The 21235-nt window shown below is 38.3% G+C and overlaps 1 protein-coding gene and 1 long non-coding RNA gene across 6 annotated transcripts in view; one reads left to right on the forward strand and one right to left on the reverse strand.

The window, feature by feature from the left end:
- The window catches only part of SLC9A9 (solute carrier family 9 member A9), a 511594-nt gene that overhangs the window by 167162 nt on the left and 323197 nt on the right, over positions 1-21235 (reverse strand). For all 5 annotated transcript variants that reach the window (XR_011527598.1, XR_011527597.1, XM_008507627.2 and 2 more), the window contains exon 12: positions 15664-15817. Coding sequence is in view for 3 of the 5 variants with exons in the window: in XM_008507627.2 (XP_008505849.1) it covers positions 15664-15817 (154 nt within the window). In the remaining 2 variants the exon portion in view is untranslated. The remainder of the gene's footprint in view (positions 1-15663; positions 15818-21235) is intronic.
- LOC139076222 (uncharacterized) lies at positions 14480-15865 on the forward strand. Its single transcript, XR_011527603.1, has 2 exons — positions 14480-14627; positions 15654-15865. It is a non-coding gene; the product is annotated as an uncharacterized lncRNA (long non-coding RNA).

Here is a 21235-nt window from a genome sequence, read left to right on the forward strand (position 1 = left end):
ACCCTCGATGTCCAAATTGGATCCTAGGAAATAAAACAGTAGCCAGTGCCACTGAGAAGACAACCATTGAGATGCTTTTGAGCCATCATCTCCAAACATGGGTCCCGCCTCATTACTCCATTACTGGCCCGTCGCACTCTACGCGGCACATCTAGCACTGGGGATGGTGGAACCCTTCCCATTAAAAACAAAGAAAGAAAGCAAAGAAGAGCTGGTGTTCTTCCTCACATTACTCCTGCTCAGTACAATGAAATCGGCATTAGAGCATATTTTGCCTCTGATGGGCAATTCTCTGTCTTAAGCAATTTCTTCAAAGTGATAGTGTGTGATAGAATCCAGCACTTATTTTTAAAAAAACTCCAGTTAAAATCCCATATTTTGGCTATGCAATTGATCTTTAGGGTAAATGCAAAATGGGAGTTTTATTGCAACTCTTTGAATTCTACACAGTAATTTTCCTTAAACCATTTCATTAAGGTTTAAAACGCATACTAGCAGGTAGAAGATTATAAAGATTAAAAAATAAGACTTTATTTTCTGAAGAGAAGTTAAGGACCCCAGGGAATTAAATGATGTTGATCAAAACACTGACATCTATTTCAAGCAATACTAGCTCACTGCTTACTCATAACCAGAATGAAATGGGGGGAGAGAGAGTCCCCTACAGTCTGGTGCTTATAAAAATGACTTCTCTATATTGCTTTCACTTTTCATTTTAGGATTTCACATTACCTGGTCTAGAGGATAGAAAAGGGGCATGAAAATATAAGAAGGATATGACCATTTTAAGTTTTATTTCTGCAATGAGAAAGACATACCAGACAAATTCGAAGGCAAACCTGATGATCCACCAGCTATCATAAAATGCTGCACCACACGGAACACAGCAGATGCATACAAAAGGATATAAAAAATTAGAATGCAAGACCTTGATTACAAAAAACAGGATAGTGGGAAATTTAGTGTATATCTTTCAGAATCTGACATCTAGTAAGAATATAGGTAAGGATTTAGAGAATTTGAATAACAATCAAGAAACTCAATTTAATGCATACGTACAGAACGGTTTTTAAAAAATAGCAAACACACGTTTTTTGTCATGTTCATGGAACACACACCCAAATCAGTCACGTACTTGATCACAAAGAAAATCTTATATTTTATAAGTATAATTATTACAGGTTACATTCTCATAATTTGATAAATTAGAAATAAATAATAAAAAGGTGATAAAAATTGTAATCATTTGATAAACTAAAAACTCTCCCACAAAATGTTATTTATCAAAGAGGTAAGGAGGAGAAAGAGTGTTTTACCCACTGAGGTAAAGTAGCTCTTCTTTTCTTGCTTTCTTTGTTTTTAATGGGAGGGGTTCCACCATCCCCAGTGCTAGATGTGCCGCGTAGAGTGCGACGGACCAGTAACGGAGTACTGAGGCGGGACCCATGTTTGGAGATGATGGCTCAGAAGCATCTCAATGGTTGTCTTCTCAGTGGCACTGGCTGCTGTTTTCTTATTTCCTGCAGGATCCAATTTGGACATCGAGGGTCACCTCATGTCCCCTCTAGCCACCTTGCCACTCTTTCTCCTCAGTGGGTAAAACACTGTTGAAAACAAGATATTCGCACAGTGCTCAAGTATCGCCCCAGAAGTGAAAAACAAATTACGAAGGTAAGGCTATCCCTTTACAACGGAGGTTACCCTATGAACAAACAGCATCACCAAGGGTGGGACAACCTGACCTTATGTGCCTACTAAGATGAAATACACATTATCAAGCAAACAATATCACCAATGAATATTCTCGCCAAAAATGTTCAACCTGAATTTCAAGCCTTGACCTAATTTCCAGTTTACAGGAAATATAGCAAAGAAAAGATATATTAATTGATGCTATGAGGAAACAAACAAGTCCAGAATGTGGAGTAGTGGGCAAAACAACTGACCTGGTTTCTTCTAAAAATCCATGACACTTCCACAGTGTCATGGAAAAAGAAAAAAAAAGAGCAGCAACTGATTTAAAGAGACTAAAACAATTTTTACCAGATGCGATATATGATGCTGTTTGGGTCTGGAATTTAAAAACAGTATACAATTTTTTTTTCAATAACTGGGGAAATCTGAATATGTACTGGTAAAACTATTAATTGTTTTGAATATTTTTAAGCATAGTAATGGTATTTTGGTTATCTAAGAGAATGTCCTTATTCTTTGAAGATGCTTGCTTCAGTATTTAGATAAGAAATCTGTCCTTACATTCAAGTGATTCAATGAAAAATAAAGGAATAAATAAAAAACACATTTAATATATGTGATCTATATGTACACGTAGAGAAAGGTGAGAAAGCAAAATGGGCAAATTATTAACCATGGATAAAACTAGATAAAGGATATATGGATATTCATTTCACTATTAGGTTGAATCATAAGAAATTGCCAATACTTGACCATTTTTGAGCTACAAAATGACGGTTTTACATTTGAATACACCAACTACCACAGGAGACACTAGAAAAGTGATTAAAGGCCTACCATTAAGATGACTCCAGGAACCGGATGGTTTTACAGCTGACTTCTAACTAGGCTTTAAAGGCTAGATCATTTCTATGTTACTCTATTTCAGACCATGAAAAAACAGAAAAGTCTTTAGTTCCTGTTATGAATATAGTACAGCATTAATAGTATCTAAACCCAATAGGGATAGCCCTGTCTCCCCAAAAGAGAAAAAGAAAAACTATAGGCTAATCTCAGTTATTATTATAGATACAAAATTGTAGGAAAAAATAGCTATCCTGAGAACATAAGGATAATTCAATATCAGGGTATTTATCAATACATTTCATCACATCAGTAAGGAGAGGAAAAAACTATGTGTTTATCCCAGCATATGTTGAAAATGCTATTAAAATTCATCTGACATTTCTAATAAAAGTTGTGAGTAAAATAAGGTTATTTAATGATGGCTCAATGTTGCGCAAAGGACTTTAATACACATTTTCTCATTTAATCTTCACACATTTAATCTCCAGAGATAGAAGCTGTCATCCCCATTTTCCTCTCTGGGGTAAACATCTAGGAGAGGGAAGTCTGAGTCATGTCATAATTTTATGTTTAACTTTATAAGGCTAAAGTGATTTACAGGTGGGCTGTACCATTTTGCATTCTCACCAGCAATGTATTCTCTCCAAGTCTGTAGTTTGTATTTTCATTCTCTTAACAGCATCTCTTGCAAAGCAAAATGTATTTCATTTTGATGAAGTCCAATTTATCAGTTTTTCTTTTATGGATGATATTCTTGGTATAATATCTAAGAATCCTTTGCCTAACTCAAGGTCATGAAGATTTTCTCTTACGTTTTCTTCTAGAAGTGTTATAGTTTCATATTTTACATTTTGATCTACAATCCATTTAGAGTTAATTTTTGTATAAAATCTGAGGTTTAAGTCAAGCTTCCTTTTTTGGCCTGTGGATATTGTATTAGGTTTCTCTTGCTGTGTAACAAGTTACCACAACCTTAGAGGCTTAAAACAACGCCTATTTATTAGCCCACAGTTCTCTGGGTCAGATGTCTGCGCCGTGTGACTGGATCTTTTGCTCAGGGTATCACAGGGCTGAAATCAAGGAATGGGCTGGGCTGAGTTCTTGTCTGGAGGCAACAACTGCTTCCAAATCTACTTCCAAACTCATTCTTGTTGTTGGCAGAATTTAGTTCCTTGCAGCTGTAGGCCTATGGCCCCCTTTTCTTTGTCAGCTGTCAGCCTGGGATGCTGTCAGGAGCCAGAGGCTGCCTGCATTCCTTGCCACGTGTCCACCTCCATCTTCAAGTAGCCATAGTGCATCAAATCCTTCTTGTGTTCTGAGTCTCTGAGTTCCTTCTATGACCAGCCAGAGAAAACTCTCTACTTGTGAAAAGGCTCATGTCAGCACCCTCCCAGTAATTTCCCTATTTTAAAGTCAACGGTGCCATATAATGTAACCTAATCATGGGAGTAAAATCCATCATATTTACAATTCCAAGGATTTTGCAAGGTGTGTACAGCAAAGTGGGAGGGGCAGGAAATGCTGGGAGGCATTTTAGACTTCTGCCTACCACAGATATCCAATTGTTCCAATACCACGTGTGGAAAATCTTATCCCTCCTCCATCGAATTGCCTTTGCACCTTCATTGAAATCAATGAGCCATATTTGTGTGTGTCTATTCTGGACTCTCTTCTGTTCAGTCGATCTATGTATCTATCCCTTTGCTGATACCACATTTCTTGGTTATGGCAGCTTTATAGTAAGTCTTAAAATCAAGCAGTGTGAATCCCACAAGTTAATTCTTCTCCTCGGATTTAGTTTAGTTATTCTAGTCCCTTTGCCTTTCTTTCTAAATTTAAAAATCAGTTTGTCTACAAAATATCCAGCTGGGATTTTGATTACAGTTGCATTAAATTTATGGATCAATTCATGGGGAATTAACATCTTAACTATATTGAGTCTTTCAATCCATGAACACAGTATGTCTCTCCATTTATTTAGGTCTTTATTGATTTCTTTCATTGGCATTTGTAATTTTCAGCATACAGATCCTACATGTAGTTTGTTAGATTTATTCCTAAATATTTAAAATTTTTGGAGCTATTGTCAATATGTTTTTTAGTAATTTGTTTCCAATTGTTTATTTCTAGGGTATAGATACATATTGGACTTTTGAGTGTTGAACTTGCACCCTAGAGCCTAGTTAAACTCACTATTTCTAGAAACTTTTCTTTTTGTAGATTCTCATTCTACATAGACAATTCCATTGTTTGCAAACTGGGCACTTGTATTTTTTCCTTTCCAGTCTGTATAAATCTTGTTGATTTTTCTTGCCTTATTTCACTGGTTAGGATTGCCAGTACAACGTTAAATAGAAGTGGTGAGTGGACATCCTTGTCTCATTCCTGATGTTAGGAAGAAAGAATTCAACCTTTCACCATTAAATATGATGTTAGCTAAGGGTTTTTGTAGATGCCCTGTATCACTTTAAGGACGTTTCCTTCTACTCCTAGTTTGCTAAGAGTTTTTTTTAAAAATCATGAATGAAAATCACTTTTTGTCAAATGCTTTTCCTGTGTCAATTGATATGATCACGTTTTTCTTTAACTTGCTAACGTGACAGACTTCATTGATTGATATTTGAGTATTGGACCAGTCTTGCATTCCTGGGATCAATTGCATATAGTTGTGGTATTTAGTCTATTTATGTATTGCTGGATTTGACGTGCTAACATTTTGTTAAGGATTTTTGCATCTATGCTCACGAAAGGTATTGGTCTGTAGTTTTACTTTCTTCTGATGTTGTTGTCTGGCTTTAGTATTTGAATACTTTTGGCCTCTTAAAATGAGTTGGAATATGTTCCCTCCTCTTCTATTTTTCAGAAGAGATTGTTTAGTACTAGCATTATATCTTCTTTCAAAGAAAAATTTGCCAGTGAAACCATCTGGGCCTGCAGCTTTATTTTTTGGAAGGTTTTAAACTACAAATTCTATTTCTTTAATAGATATAGGATGATTCAGTTTGTTTCTTTTTGAATGACTTTTGGTAGTTTGTCAAGGATTGTTACATTTTATCCGTCTTGTTGAATTTATGTGCAAAGAGTTGTTCATAGTATTCCCTAATTTTCTTTTTAATGTCTCTAAGTTCTGTCATGAGATCTCCCTTTCATTTTTGATATTGGTGATTTGGATCTTTTCTTTATCCTTTTGTTGGCCTGGCTAGAAATTTATGAATTTTATTGACCTTTTCAAAGAACAAGATTTTGGTTATTGACTTGTCTCTATTGTTCCTATATCATCAGTTCCATTGATTTCTGATTAAATCTTTTATTATTATTCCTTTTCTTGCTTTGGCTTTAGTTTGCTCTCTTAATCTTCTAATCCTGGAAGATTAGATTGTTGATTTGAAACCTTCCCTGTCTTCCAGTATAAGCATTTAGTGCTACAAATTTATTTTTGAGCATTGCCTTAGCTGAATCTCACAAATTTTGATATGTTACATTTTCATTTTTCTTTACTTCAAGATATTTTCTAATTTCTCTTGAGTTTTTATCTTTGAACCATGGACTGTTTAGAATTGTGTTGTTTAATTTCTAAGTATTTGAAGATTTTCCAGTTTTTTAAATGTTATTTATTTCCAGTTTAATTCCATAATGGTCAGAGAACAGACATTGTATGATTTTAATTCTTAAATTTTTCAGGTTTGTTTTATGACCTGGGATGTTATCTATTTTGCTGTATCAGTGTGCACTTGAAAAGAATGCGTATTCTGCTGCTGTTGGGTGGAGTGTTCTGTAGATGTCAATTAAATCCAATTAGTTAATGGTGTTGTTCAGTTCTTCTATACAATTTCAGATTTTCTGTCTATTTGCTATACCAATTACTGAGGGAAGAGTATTGTAGCTTCCAACTATCAGTGTGCATTTATCTATTTCTCCTTTCAGATTTACCACTTTTTGCTTCACATATTTTAAGGCTATGTTGTTTGGCACATACACATTTTCTATAGTAATGTCTTCTTGGTAAGTTGACCATTTTGCTATTAGGTAATGTTCTCTTTATCTCTGAGAAGTTTTCTTGCTCTAAACACTAGTCTGTCTGATATTACTATGGCCACACCAGCTTCAGTTTGATGTTTCCATGGTACATCTTTTATACATCTTTTTCCATTTTTTAATATTTAACCTAACTATATCATTATATTTAAAGTGTATTGCTTTTAAACTACTTTCTTTTTTTAAAGATTTTTTATTTTATTCCTTTTTCTCCCCAAAGCCCCCCAGTACATAGTTGTATATTCTTCATTGTGGGTCCTTTTAGCTGCAGCATGTGCGACGCCACCTCAGTGTGGTCTGATGAGCAGTGGCATGTCCGTGCCCAGGATTCGAACCAACGAAACACTGGGCTCCCTGCAGCGGAGCACACGAACTTAACCACTCAGCCACGGGGCCAGCCCCTAAAGTGTATTCCTTATAGACAGTGTATCAGCATATACTTGACTCTTGTTCTTTATCTACTTTGACAATCTCTTTCTTTTAATTGATGACTTTATACCATTTAAGTTTAATATAATTATTGATATGTTTGGGTTTAGATCTACCATGTTATTGCCTGTTTTCTGTTTGTTCCCTCTGTTTCTTCCCCACGTGCCCCATTTCCCTCTCTTACTTTGTTTGAGGTTATTTGAATTTGTTGTGTATTCCACATCATCTATTGGATTTTTGACTATATCTCATTGTTTAGACATTTTTAGTGGTTGATCTAGAAATTACAATAAACAATATAAATGCTTTACTTTTCACAGTCTACCTTAAACTAATATATTACCATTTCAGGTGGAATGTAGAAAACTTACCACTTTACAGGTCCCTTTAACCACTCCCCTTTTTGGATAAACTCATAAGACAATCTTAAATTTTTCTTCCAGCAATCATATACATTTGAAAGGTCTTCAGAGAAAAAAAATAGTCTATTATATGAAATAGATATTTATCATTTCTGTTGCTCTTTCTTCATTCCTGTTGCTCAAAGTTTACCTCTAATATCATTTATCTTCCATCTGAAGAAATTCCTTTGGGGTTTTTTTTTTTTTAAAGATTTTATTTTTTCCTTTTTCTCCCCAAAGCCCCCCAGTACATAGTTTTATATTCTTCGTTGTGGGTCCTTCTAGTTGTAGCATGTGGGATGCTGCCTCAGTGTGGTTTGACGTGTAGTGCCATGTCCGTGCCCAGGATTCGAACCAACGAAACACTGGGCCGCCTGCAGCGGAGCGCACAGACTTAACCACTCGGCCACGGGGCCAGCCCCTGGTTTTTTTTTTTTTTTTTAGAGCAAGTAAGCTGGTGAAAAATTCTATTGTCACTTTTGCACAAATTGAATAATTTCTAATAATCTATCTTCAAGTTCACTGACTCTTTCATCTGTCATTCTTTATTTTGCTGTTAAGCCAATCCAGTGAATGTTTTATTTTGGTTATTACATTTTCAGTTCTAAAATTTCTATTTATTTATTTTTTGTAGCTTTTATTTCTCTGTTAATTTTTTCCATTTGTTTCCATTGTGTTTGCTCTTACTTCTTGGGGCATCATTATAATAGCTGCCTTGAAGTTTTGGTCTGTTAATTCCAACATCTGCGTCATCTTGGGGTTGATGCCTTTTGTCTTTTTTCTTGTGAGATGTTAAGATTTTCCTGGTTTTCATATGTTGATTAATTTTGGATTTATCCTGGAAATTTTGAATATTATGTTAAGTGACTCTGGTCTGGATATGTTAAGTAACATAGGATTCTCCTATGGAGAATGTTGATACTTTGTTTTATCAGGCAATCAATCACATTAGGTCCAAGACACAAGTTTTTACCTGCCTTCTGTTGCCTGTGGCTCCAATGTCAGTTCAGTTTCAAAGTCTTTGCAGTGCTATTCAGGTCTGTCCTGCATGTATGTCATCCATGTCCAATCTGGGACTTGAGTGATGCTCTGCCTTGTAGTTCATTTCTTAAAGCCTTGGTGTACCGTTTAGGGTCAGATACATGCATACACAACTTGGGGGTGAGCTCAAAAGTTTATACACCACTTTGTTGGATCACTGTCTTGCACTCCCTCCATTCCACTATCTCCTCCACATTTTCTGGCTTCCCAAAGCCCAGGGCTTTAGTTTCCCTACACTGCTACATGTTTCCCATGATTTTTCCGTAATATTGTGCCTGCTTCCAAGGTCAAGCAGTGAGAAGATTAAGAGAGAAAAAAATGCAATGGGAATTCTTCCCAAGGTCTCAGGACCTCAGTTCCTCTGGTTGGAATTTTAGGGGTCTGCCTAACTGTTGCTGCTATCATCAGCACTGTTGCCTCAGGATTGTCTGGTATTGGGATGAGAGAGAATAACATAAACAACAATGACAAACTCAGAGATTTCCCCCACTCTTATGACCAACAGGGGTCCCCTTTCCTGTGCTTTGTGTCAAAACCAGAATTTCTTTTCCAATTCTTTCTGTCTCCCTGGTTGCATAATTCTGGTCTTTTAATTGCCTTTGAGTCTAGGTCAAAAGATTTTAGAGAGGGAAAAAGTGGAAAATTCACCACTGGTTTGATAGTACTCTAAATTCTGGTTTCCTTCCCCAATCTGTCTGCAACCATTTACTTTAAGAGTCCCTAGATAGCTGCCAGATGCATTCTGTCCAGGGATTTGAATTTCATTCAGTAGAAGAGACAGAGGGGAGTAAGTAGGCTCCGTCTTGACCAGGAGTGGAACCCCCTCCACAGCCTTTTGAATAACGAGTTCCATCTATTGCATTTAAAATAACTTTTCAGACTTCATCTATACCTAAAATAATGATACACCTATTACTTAACATAAGGCACCTGTATTGGATCATGCTTTATGATAACAGGCTAAGAAATTCTCCTCAATAGAACAGAATGTTCATTGTTTGGTGAACTTAATAAATGGGTGAAGCTTATTGATGCTGATGTCCTCAAGAGCATGCTAGAGAAGGTAAACAAGAACGTGCCTAGTGGAGGGCAGCTGGCAATTGTGAAGATAAAGACTGTTATCTCTAGAACTGGGAAGATCTTGTACACAGAAAGAAAGCATATCACAGAACCCAGGCGGCACTGGAAGCAAATTTAGGAGCTGCTAATTCATAGTGCTTGTTATAAACCTAGGATATTTTTAGGTCAACAATAGGTTACTACAGATATCCATTATCTCTAACAGAATATATCAAACTAGATTGATTCGAGCAATAAATATTTAGAGTTATGAAACACTTTTTAGGCTAGCATAGGGAAAATAGGACATAATTTTGAATGAGGGGTAGGGGTAGGAAATATAAAGTATAAGTCTCCATTCAAGTGAGTAAATTGGTTTTCCCATGTTTCATGAGAAAGGGTATGTCTCAGGCCTGTCAACTGATACAAACTTATACAAAATATACAAATTGGTACAGAATCAATACAAAATAATAAAATTGATACAAATTGATGAAATGGTGCAACTTAAATGCCAGTAAAGATCCTAAGCAAAGATTACGTTAAGAAGATGAAAGCATGTTCTAGAATCTTTCTGAGCTGTTGGATACACAGAATGCTTTTTGTGAGCATTTTTCTTTAAGAGGTTTATCATTTTGAATGCCAAAATTAGAGCTGCCTGTAAAATTGATGAATCTAGTTAATACATAAAATGAACCAAGCTCCCCAGAGACTATTTCTTTCTATTTCCCACGTAAGCTATGCTTCCACAAATACAATTCATTAATAACACTTTATATGTATGTATGTGTGTGTATATATGTGCCATGGGCAGTAAAAGAGTGTTTGGATACGAAAGGGTCATCATTGCTCCTTTGGGTACATTTGCTGAGCACTTACTGTATGCCCTAAATTCTTTATACATACAACACCTTACCCTTGTAACAATCTAAAGAGGGAGATATCATTAATCCCACTTTACAGATAAGAAAATTGAGACATAGAGAGGTTGGGTTTATTGCTCGAGGTCCCACAGCTAGTCAGAGAGTCAGGGCTGGGACCCACGCTGTCTTCCTCTGGAGTGTGCGTGCTGATTTACTACATCAGCACATCAGTGGAGCAAATCGTTAAACATGCCGGGGACTCTGGATACCAGAAACAACAGCAAACGGAACACAGCTAGGTGCTAAGGGAACATAATTATATGTATTCCTCCATTATATTAAACTGACATTTCCTCACCCCAGTCATAAAGAAAGTCTGTAAGCAGATGTATTTAACTGTGCTGTTGTTTCAGATTAAAAAATTTTACTCAGGGCAGTTCTCTCTTTACCCCTGTGTGCGTTCCTATGATGGCTGTTATTAATAAATCTGTAGCCAGTGGGTATAAACGTAAAAGTGGGTAAAGAAAGCATTCTAGGATGGCATAAAATGGGGATGGGTCATAAACCAAAAATAGAATTTAAATATTTAACTAAAATAACCATAGTGGAGACATTGCACTATCTTAAAGTTATTCACTGTGCGATGGACACAGGCTAGCGTGTGCAATTTATTGTTTGATTATGGAAGAGACTGACAGCCGTCTGACTTAGGATCCTGGATGGGGTCAAAGATGGCTGTGAGGGTGACGAATTCCTTTAGTTCCAAGTTCCTACATTTGAGGACAAACATCCTCGCCTGGCTACTTCAGACCAGGGTGGGCCCTGCTTGCCCTTAACTGTTCTGAGTCAGAGAGAACCTACACGGAAGAGTTTCTGTGCTGTGTGAGCAGGTCAACCTAGCCACTCACGAAGGAGGAAGATTTCCTGTGTTTGTTTTTATCAGGCCTGCTTGGTTTAAAAAGTACGTCTCTTTTTCCCCAGATGATTTGTTAATCAACGTGGATTGCAGGCATCAGAAATAAGCTCTTTTATTTAGGGCAGCAGAAGAATGCTCTAGTTGGGCATGCGGGCCCTGGGCTCAGGCTGCCTGGGCTGGGGGCTGGCTCTGTAGTCTGACAGCGGTGTGACCCTGGGCCTCTTTGCTGGGCCTCACCCACCCTGGGAAGTGGCTACTCCTAACATCACTACTGTCCCCAGGGACCTCCCTACGGTCCCCATTTCACAGATTAGAGGCTGAGTCACACGGAGGTTATGTGTCTCACACTTGATTATCTTGTATCTGGCACGGAGCAAGTACCCAATAAAAGCTGGCTATTACTGTTTGAGACGTTAGAAGTCAAACTCTAGAAGCTGTGGAAGTCATCTTGCTGGAGCACTTTCTACTGTAGTCTGGAACACAAGTTCTGTATTGCTCTGGTGTGCAAGGCTTTCTGCACTGTGGTTCAGACACTTTGAAGAGATGGTCCAGCATGCCCGTCTGGGGGAGTCCAGGAGAGGTTTGCACTATTGCATGGGCTCCATTCTCATGTGCTTTGTTTGCTCCATGTGGCACCCTATGCTAAACTGAGGATGGGGTTTCACCCCCCGACCCCCCACCCCACCCCCAATTAATCACCACTGCCAGAGGGCTCTGCTCTGTCAGCCTTTGAGGTTTATTTGTGGGCATGTGGGATCATTTGGGGGGTACCCCTGTTTACTGGACTCTGCAGGACAAAGCCTGACACCTTTGATCTCTTGTTTCCTGGCTAGCTAAGAGCAGAGCTAGTCCCTGGAGACTGCGGCCGGGTTTTCCTCGCGCCATCACTACTGATGGATTCTGCAGGAGGGCGGAGGTCCGGATTCTAATCAAGAAATCATTCTGCTTTCTTTTCCGTGACAACCTCCAACACAATACTGTACGTGTCTTTTCTTTTTCTCTAGATTTTTGAGAAACAAGGTCTGTGATTTATTTCAAATGCTGCATTAAAAATATTTTATTATTATTTTTTAAAAGAAAATAAAACAGCTTTAGGACAAGAAATTTGTGCTTAGGACAAGGCTTAGTCAATGGAGAATTTGTTTCAGATGTAAAGATCATTCTGAGTGTCTCTAAGCACAGGATCATTGCTGTTTTAAAGTCGTTTCCAACAAAGGGCCATTCATATTAACACTAACATTTTTTACCTGATATAAAGTATTTTATCTGCAGCCTACTGTGGTAGTCTCTGGCTGAATGGCGAATTTTATGGGGATTTAAAAAAACTCAAGTACCTACCTAATAAGAGAAAAAAAATGTAGAATTAAGAAAAAAATCAAGAAGGGAAGGCAATGTAAAGTGTATAAATTAATCATATACCAAGAGAGAATGTTGAGTTCATTCAACATCACATTTGTGTTCCTGCCTCTTGGGTTTCCCCACTGCTGTCATTTTATTAAAACTCCAATTTACTTACATTCTGGCATTTTATTGGAAGTGTCTGACATGAAAGTTGGTTAATGAGACATTGCTCTGTAAATAAGCAAAGCCTTGCTAAATATAGTCCAAATGATGGACAACTATCATTTAAAAGCTATACTGAAATTAAAGATTTCTTTGATAACATTATAAACCGGGAAGGAGAACATATGATGGTGTCACTGTGACATGGTTGAACCAAATTTAAGTCACGCTTGTACATATGCTGGCTTATGGTTCTGTTCTTTCACGTTTATTCTGTCATGTTTTATTTCCCTCCCATTCATCAACACACGGTGACTCTTCCTCAAGTTAACCCCTGCCTCCCTCAGTATAGGTGCTACGGAGTTGAAACTGAAGGCTCAGGTGTGCCTGACCCCGCACAGCTCTGGGCAAATCTGGCAGTATTTACTATTAGCTCCATCTCCACTAGGGGTTACAAAGTCTAAACTAGCTGCTCTCAAAGTGTGGTCCTGGAACCTGCAGCATCAGCACTGCCTGGAATGTGGTAGAAATGCAAATTCTTAGGCCCTGACCCAGACCTACCAGATCAGAAACTCTGGGGAAGGGGCCCAGCAGGCTGAGGTTTAATGACGCTCCAGGTGGATCTGATGCTCACTCAGGTTTGAGAGCCATTGTCTTAACTTGCTGCCCTGAATCCGGTCTGCCCGGCTTGACTTCCTGGGTACCCACACATCTGTGAACCTTAGTTTACGCCCTCTGATTTCCTCATGACTGGGTCTCTGGTCTCTCTGACTGGGCTTCTGCTCTGATTTCAGATTAACACTCGAGTTCCCAGCTGAGATTTCCACCTTGCCTATTAAACGGGGCCCTGTCAACTCCTTTCCCTAAATACATCACAGCCCTGCCTTTGCCCTCTCCCCTCCTGGCTGATGGCCAAGTCTGGCATTGAATCAGTTGAGTCATTTGGAGCCAATTCCCACTGGGGCATCTCTGTGACATGGCGATGGTCATATCGCTGGCCTAATTCGACCTCCAGGCCCCCCCACCTGCAGACGCTGTGGTTGACATCACTATCTTTCCTTATCAGGCCCAATCCTGTAGCCTGGATAATTGTTCTAACCTGCCTAAAGCCCCATTAGTACACTCCCCTCTCTCTGCTGATCCGGATAGCAAGAGACCGCATAAGCTATGACATCTCTTTGAAGTCAATGGGTGCCTTCAGAAAACACTATAGGAGAGTTAGGCAAACACTTTAGGATAAAACACGTTACTGATTTGGGGACAAACTCTTCAGAGTAAAAAAAGACAACAGTAGAAAATAAGTTATGTTTGAAATACTTTAAGAAAATGTAGACATTACTACTTTATGTTCTGAATATTCTAATCTACCTGACCGAGCGTTCAATCTTTTATCTTATCGGGACTGCTATCCTCTAACTTTTGTTTTCCAGGCCCTACTTTTTCCATGCATGGATCCACTTACTGAATTTTATTTTCCAGAAACTTGAACACACCACTGTCTTACTAACAGTTCACAGGGCACGCAGCACCATAGAGTTTAATGTAATATGTGTGCCCATCCATAGGTGCCGACACAGGTAGCCACCGCTGTGAAAGAAATTGCAGGTCACATCTATATGCCTAGAAAATAATTCAACAAGCATTGCAAAACACTCTCCATTCACCTTTGGTCAAAGGCCGTTTATGTGTTTAGCAACATTCACAGTACTTCAAGAGGTTCTTTTTTCTTTGAATTTGGTTGAATGCATGGCCACCTGGCTGGGCTTAAGCATAAGCTTGCTTATACTAGACTGTGAGTCCTGCTTCTGCCTCCTCTTGGTCATGGATCGGAAATTATCAGTAAGTGCCTAACAAAAGCAATTTACATTTGGGGTTATATTCACTTAATTTTTCTTGTAGTACTTATTTATTCAATCTTACTATGTGCCAGGCACTATATTGGTGCTGGAATAAGAGAGTGTTGTCTGAAAGGACCTTCTTGGAAGTCATTTTCCAGGCAGATGGATCTTTTCCTGTCAGACGTGATGGGTATGGATTGGCCTTACAGAGAATGGGCTGGGACCAGGGAGGGGCTGCATGATCGTCAGATACATGGCTTTGAGGAGTAAAATGTGATTTACCTAAAGCACAATTACATTCTGGGACATGAAAATGATCCGGGTCAAATAAACAGTTAAATAAAGACGACAACATTTTAAAATAGATTTCCCCATTTACGCAATTGGCACAAGCTATCCATTTTTGTCAATTGTCCACTATCTATGTGCTTCAGGTTTACAGCAATCATTTGGGCACTTTTTATTGGAAGGCTCCAGCTGCAGTCTTGACCCTGTTTCCCTGTGAGAAATTGTCTAACTTGTGTCATAGCATCCCTCTGGCTAAACATGTGGCTCACGAATCACATATGTTTCAGCGTTTCCTGTGTTCCTAATTCTGTCCTAAGTGCTATGAGGAATTAAAAGCAAACAAATTCACTTCTCCCTGGTATTACAGCTTTTCTGTATAAATCCTATCGGATCGTGAGTATAAGATATGTGTATGAAGACGAGCTGTGCGTCTTACTCGTTTTTGTAAACTCCATAACATATCATTGTACTCGATAAATATTGTTGAATGGGAGAATTCACAGATAGATAAATTCACTTCTAGAGACAGGCTATGAACAGACATCATCCTGAGAGTTCTAGGACTCTTGGGAAAGTCAGTTCCAACTGTGATGGGTGATACTGTCTTGCGTTGTGAATGAAGGTGAGCTTTGCCCAGGGAGGTTAGTGCACAGACCTGCCATTGTCCTCTAGACCAAGCCAGCAACACCAGCAAGGGACGAGCCCGCTGTGCCACCTGATGGTTTCCTTTGTTCCACAGCGCTACTCACCTGATCTGAAGCCAAGTCAGCATGGGGGTCGTTCCTCCTCCAAATACCCAGACTGTGAAGAAGACGAGGAGCAGCGTGGTGCTAAACATCATTTGTTTGGGCTGAGACTCCGTGTCCCGAATAGCTAAAGCAAATGCTATCGCTCCTCGCAAACCTTACGGGGAAAACCAAAAAAAGAAAACAAACAGCTGCATGAATCTCATTCTCATTTCATTGAATTTATCTGTACAGTTTGCTAACAAACACAATTACGCTCTTAAATTAAATTTTTTATTTTGAGATAATGATGTAGATTCACACGCTGTTGTAAGAAATAAGACAGGCTTACTGTGTACCCTTTCCTTGCTCCCCACCACCTCCCCCCAAAACATAAGGTCTTGCAAAACTTTAACACAACATCACAATCAGGATTTTGACATGGACACAGTCAAGATACAGCACATGCCCGTCACCACAAAGATCCCTCATGTTGCCCTTTTTAACCACATCTACTTCCCTCCCTCTCACGCCCGCCTCAACCTCTGGCAACCGCTAAGCAATTCTCCATTCCTATAATTTTGCCATTTCGAGAATCTTATATAAATGGAATCATGTAGTATGTAGCCTTTTGGAATTGGCTTTTTTCACCCAGCATAATTCTCTGGATATTCATCCCAGTTGCCGAATGTGTCAATAGTTTGTTCCTTTTTATTGTTGCATAGTATTCCATGGCATGGATGTTCCATAGTTTGTTTAACCATCCATTTGTTGAAGGACATCTGGGCTGTTTCCAATTTTTGGCTGTTACAGATAAGGCTGCTGTGTGTGATTGTAAGTTTTCATTTCTCTGAGATAAATGCGTAGGAGTGCAATCACTGACTCCTATGGTACTTGCATATTCTTAAAAGAAATTACCAAACTGTTTTCCAGAGTGGCTATACCATTTTACATTCCCGCTAGCAATATATAAGTCATCCAGCTCTCTGCATCCTCACCAGCATTTAGTGTTGTTGCTATTTTTTATTTTAGTCATTCTAATAGGTGTGTGGTAATAGCTTATTGTGATTTTAATTTGCATTTTCCTAAAGGCGCTGAACATTTTTTAATGTGCTTATTTGTTATCTTTATACCTTCTTGGGTGAAATGTCTCTTCATGTCTTTATCTCATTTTCTAATTGGATTGTTGGAGTTTTGATTGTTGGTTTTGAGAGGTCTTTATATATTCTAGCTAATAGTCCTTTGTCAGAAACATTGTTTGCAAATATTTCCTCCTGCTCTGTAGCTTTTTATTAATGAAGTCTAATGTGTTGATTTTTTTCCTTTTATGAATGATGTGTTTGGAGTGAAGTCTAAGAACTCTTTGCTTTGCTCTAGGTCCCAAAGATTTTCCCCTATGTTTTTAAAATGATTTCTAAAAGTTGTTTAGCTTTACATTTTACATTTAAGTCCACGATCATTTTGAATTAATTTTTGTATAAGGTGTGAGGTTAGGTTGAGCTTCATTTTTTTGCCTATAGATGTTTAATTGCTCTGTTGAATTGCTTTTGCACTTTTGTCAAAAATCACTTGGGTATATTTGTGTCGATCTAACCCTGGGTTCTTTACTCTGTTCCCTCGATCTATGTGTCAATCTCTCTTCTAAAACACACTGTCTTGATTACTGCAGATACACAGTAGGGTTTTATATCAGGTAGAGTGATTCTTATATTTCATTTTTAAAGTTGTTATATCTATTCTAGGTCTGTTATATCTTTTCTAGGTCTTTCCCTAAACTTTAGAATAATATTGTCTATATCTACAAAAAAAAAACTTTTTGGGCACAATTTTTTAAAAAAAATCAAGTGTTAGACAACAAGGAAAACCAAGCTTATGCACCTGTGAAAGTTAATAAATAATTAAATAACATTTAAGACTTACTCTAGCCTGACTAAATACTTTACAAAGTCTATAATCTAAACTAACCTGTTAAAACCTGCTTTTTGCATGTTTTATTTTTCTTCTTTAATAATAATACGCTAATAGAATTCTTATGAATCCATATCAAATATATTTGCAGGAAGAGGTATTAAAGATTGAATGCTAAAATTTCAAATCAAAACATGATGACGTTAAACAAAACAGAGATACAGACTTTGAAGAAGAGTAAATAAGGGCACAAGCAGTAAAGTAAAAACGTTCAAGTGGAAGGTCTCTCTTGGGTAACACAGATGTACAAGACATTTACGGGCCCTGTTACATCAGGTAATGACATATAAACATTTATAATGACAGCCAGTATAAGTCAAAGAGGTAGTGGTTTGGTTATTTTTATGGGAAGGTTTATATGACATACATAAAATTTCAATGGTCCACTTTTTATAATATTTACTGTATCATCTAGGTTTCTAAATTTATAAATTTGTATTCATACATTAAAAGAATTTTAGGAATTCAATACCGGATAGGATGAGGAACACTGTCTCAACTCCGGTTTTTATCCCCGAGTTCTCGACTTAGAAAATAATGCTCCTTTCTTATCTCCACGCTGAGCATACACAAGAGACAAGTGGCGTAACACAAGATCCAGAGGATCAGACTAGGGAGACTTAATATATTTTGCCCGAAACAAGGAAGCCTAGGAAAGAGAGAGGAAATGCACTCTGATTATAAAATACCTTCAAGGAACAAAATGTAATGGAGGAAGGAAATTATTCTAAATCTCCACGTAGACAAGGAAATGGCCCGAAGATAAAGAAGATAACATTTGAAGTAGATATTAACAAAAAGTTCTGAAACATCAGAAATTCTGAACGCTTGAGATGATTGTACTCAAGAAGAAAAGTCCCACACCAGAGAGGTCCATGCGTTCAGACCCAGCTGGGGACGAGAGAGTAGGGATGTTCGTAGCCCTTAACACTGGGGAGTATTTCACTGTTCTCACCGGGAAATACAAATGGTGTCATTAGGGAATGGAAACTCAAGGAAACAGTCTTGCAACAGACTTCCGGATCTGAGGAGAGAATTTATAGGTCAAGGGAAAGCTCCCGGCAGTGTTTAATTGCAGTACAAGTTTAGAAATAGAAGGTGATCTTTTCATTTTCTCTTTTCCTCAAGCTCACATTGCTAGAAATGTCCATAAAACAGCATTACTCCAAGTTAGGTGGTGGGTATTAGAAGTAGTCAGTGATGGGACTCTTTAAGTATTTATTTTTATTTTATTGAATATTTATAGGTTTTTTTTTTTACTTCACGTTTTTGTGAGAAAGAATAGAATAGAGACCGGAATACAAATTAAAACTTGCCATCTCATACTTATTGTAAACTCTCTCATGTTAGCATCAAGGACAAGGAAGGACACAATCATTTATCTTTCTAAGTACGTTTGATAATGTGTTGTTATTATGTTAAACTAGCATAACTATGCTCTTAAATCTAAATTATCTATACATGAGCAGTTTTTGGCTTAAAAATATATTCAAAAGATATCTGTTATTCTGACTTCTAAAAATATATATAGTCTATTTATAAAGCTCTCTATATTTACAGGAGATGAAATATAGAGATCTCTAGGGGAAGAAAGGAAAAGTTCAGCCACTGCCTTGTACTTGTGGCAGGTTGACAAATATTGCCAATTAGGGCCAAACTCCAAGATGTTGACAAGAGGCTACCTTCTCCATATGATAACCACCTAAAAAAAACACAGAAAAAGGGGGTTTTTGGAGAAAGGATCTTCTGTCTATAGCCCTGGTCACATGTGGCGCATATGGCACACGCCACATGTGGGATGGCCTGGCAGCAGGAGAAACGTGGAACAGAGACAGATGAGGTTGCTAAGTGGACAAAGTGAAGCTAATTTAGAACTCAAGATAAGAACTGTTGCTGTGTCTCACTCATCTTTCATGATTCCAAAGTTATTTATCACACATTTGGAGCCTGGACAATTGTCAAGTCAGTGGCCATTGATGGCTTCATTCAGTACATATGTGTCTTGGTCTGCCACAACAAAATGCCATAGACTGGGCAGCTTCAACAGCAGACATTTCTTTCTCACTGTTCTGGAGGCTGGAGGTCCAAGATCAGGGTGCCAGCATGGTTGGGTCCTGGTGAGGGCTCTCTTCCTGGCTTGCAGAAGGCCGCCTTCTTGCCATCTCTCCATATAAGGGCACTAATCCTATCACAGGGGACCCACCCTCAGAACCTTATCTAAACCTAGTGATCTCCCAGAGGCCCCACCTCCAAATACCATCACATTGGGGTGGTGAGAGCTTCAACATACAACTTTGGGGGACACAGTTCAGTCCATGGCAATCCACACTGATGACCTGCTAAGTGGAGGTTCTGTGCAAACTTACCTACTTAACCCCATGGATTCGGGAAACAGGTGACTTTCGGATTGAAATAAATTACTTAGGCTACCAGCAAAATATTAGAAATAAAAAATGATATTGAGTAAGGAGTTTCTTTTAACAAAACGTTATTTCCAAAGAACACATACCATTTTGCTTAGAAACTCAGGAAATCCAGAACTCACTGTGAAAACTTGTGTTTTGTTTTGTTTTATGAATAATTTGACCCTTTGGATTTACCTTTCTTTTTCTCTTTGCTTTGGCCAACTAATGGAAATAATTCTATACTTTTGGGGGTTGATAGACTATACCATTTCATTTTAGATGGGTTCACTTTGCAGAGATTTGATATATTTCAGATACTCAGTTGGAAATTTAGCATCGTCTTGGGGAATAAAATAATTACCTGCAATTAAATGTGGTTTCATTTAAAATTGGTCTGTAAGGGATTCTTATGTTAATTATGTTGATGTTCTATTCATAACAACAGAGGACTATTGAACCAAGGCAATCTTTCTAGCAAGGACCCCTGCTGCATAAAATGTGCAGCTTCCTGTTTATCTTTAAAGAGCAAAAGTGAAACTTAATCTGTTATAAATTTGCAAATGTGTTCTGAATGGGTGAGGGTAAGATACAGTTACATTTAAATCACAGGAATATAAGGATCCCCTAGGACATTTTTATTGAAGGTATAAAGCAATAGTCAAAACCCAAACATTTATTGAGCACTCACTATGTGCTATAGACTACCCAAGACACAGTGGGAAGGCAATGATGAAGTTTGGCTCCTCTATTCCAGGGCTCACGTTCCTACAAAAACGATTCTCTTAACAGGTAGACTGTGATAAGGCGTATTAGAGGTGTAAAGAGTGTGCTTTGCACGCATCGACTGATGAAGCAAAAGGTAAGATTGCTAAACCTCCTGAGGGCCCAGATCAAGACCATTGTCAAAGATGTGCAGTGTTTACGGCACTGAAATCAGTGCAGGGGTAAAAGAGGTCTTTGTATACGTGGTTTTCTGTACCTGAATCATTTCTCCCACCCAAATTCTCTCCATTCTTTTTCCTATAACCCTCACACAGACTTCACCTAATTCCAACTGATCTTCAGAGCTCAGGTGTGCCACTGATTTCTCTACAAGTCCCCTCTGAGGTCTGGGCCTGGGTCGGGCTAACATCTTCCTAGGACAACCTGTGCTTGCCCTATCAGGGGACTTAAGACATGACACGGTGACTGGCTGGTGCTTTGTTTATCTGTAACACCTAGAG

The sequence above is a fragment of the Equus przewalskii genome, chromosome 15, assembly GCF_037783145.1.
Source record: "Equus przewalskii isolate Varuska chromosome 15, EquPr2, whole genome shotgun sequence".
Taxonomy (NCBI): Eukaryota; Metazoa; Chordata; class Mammalia; order Perissodactyla; family Equidae; genus Equus; species Equus przewalskii.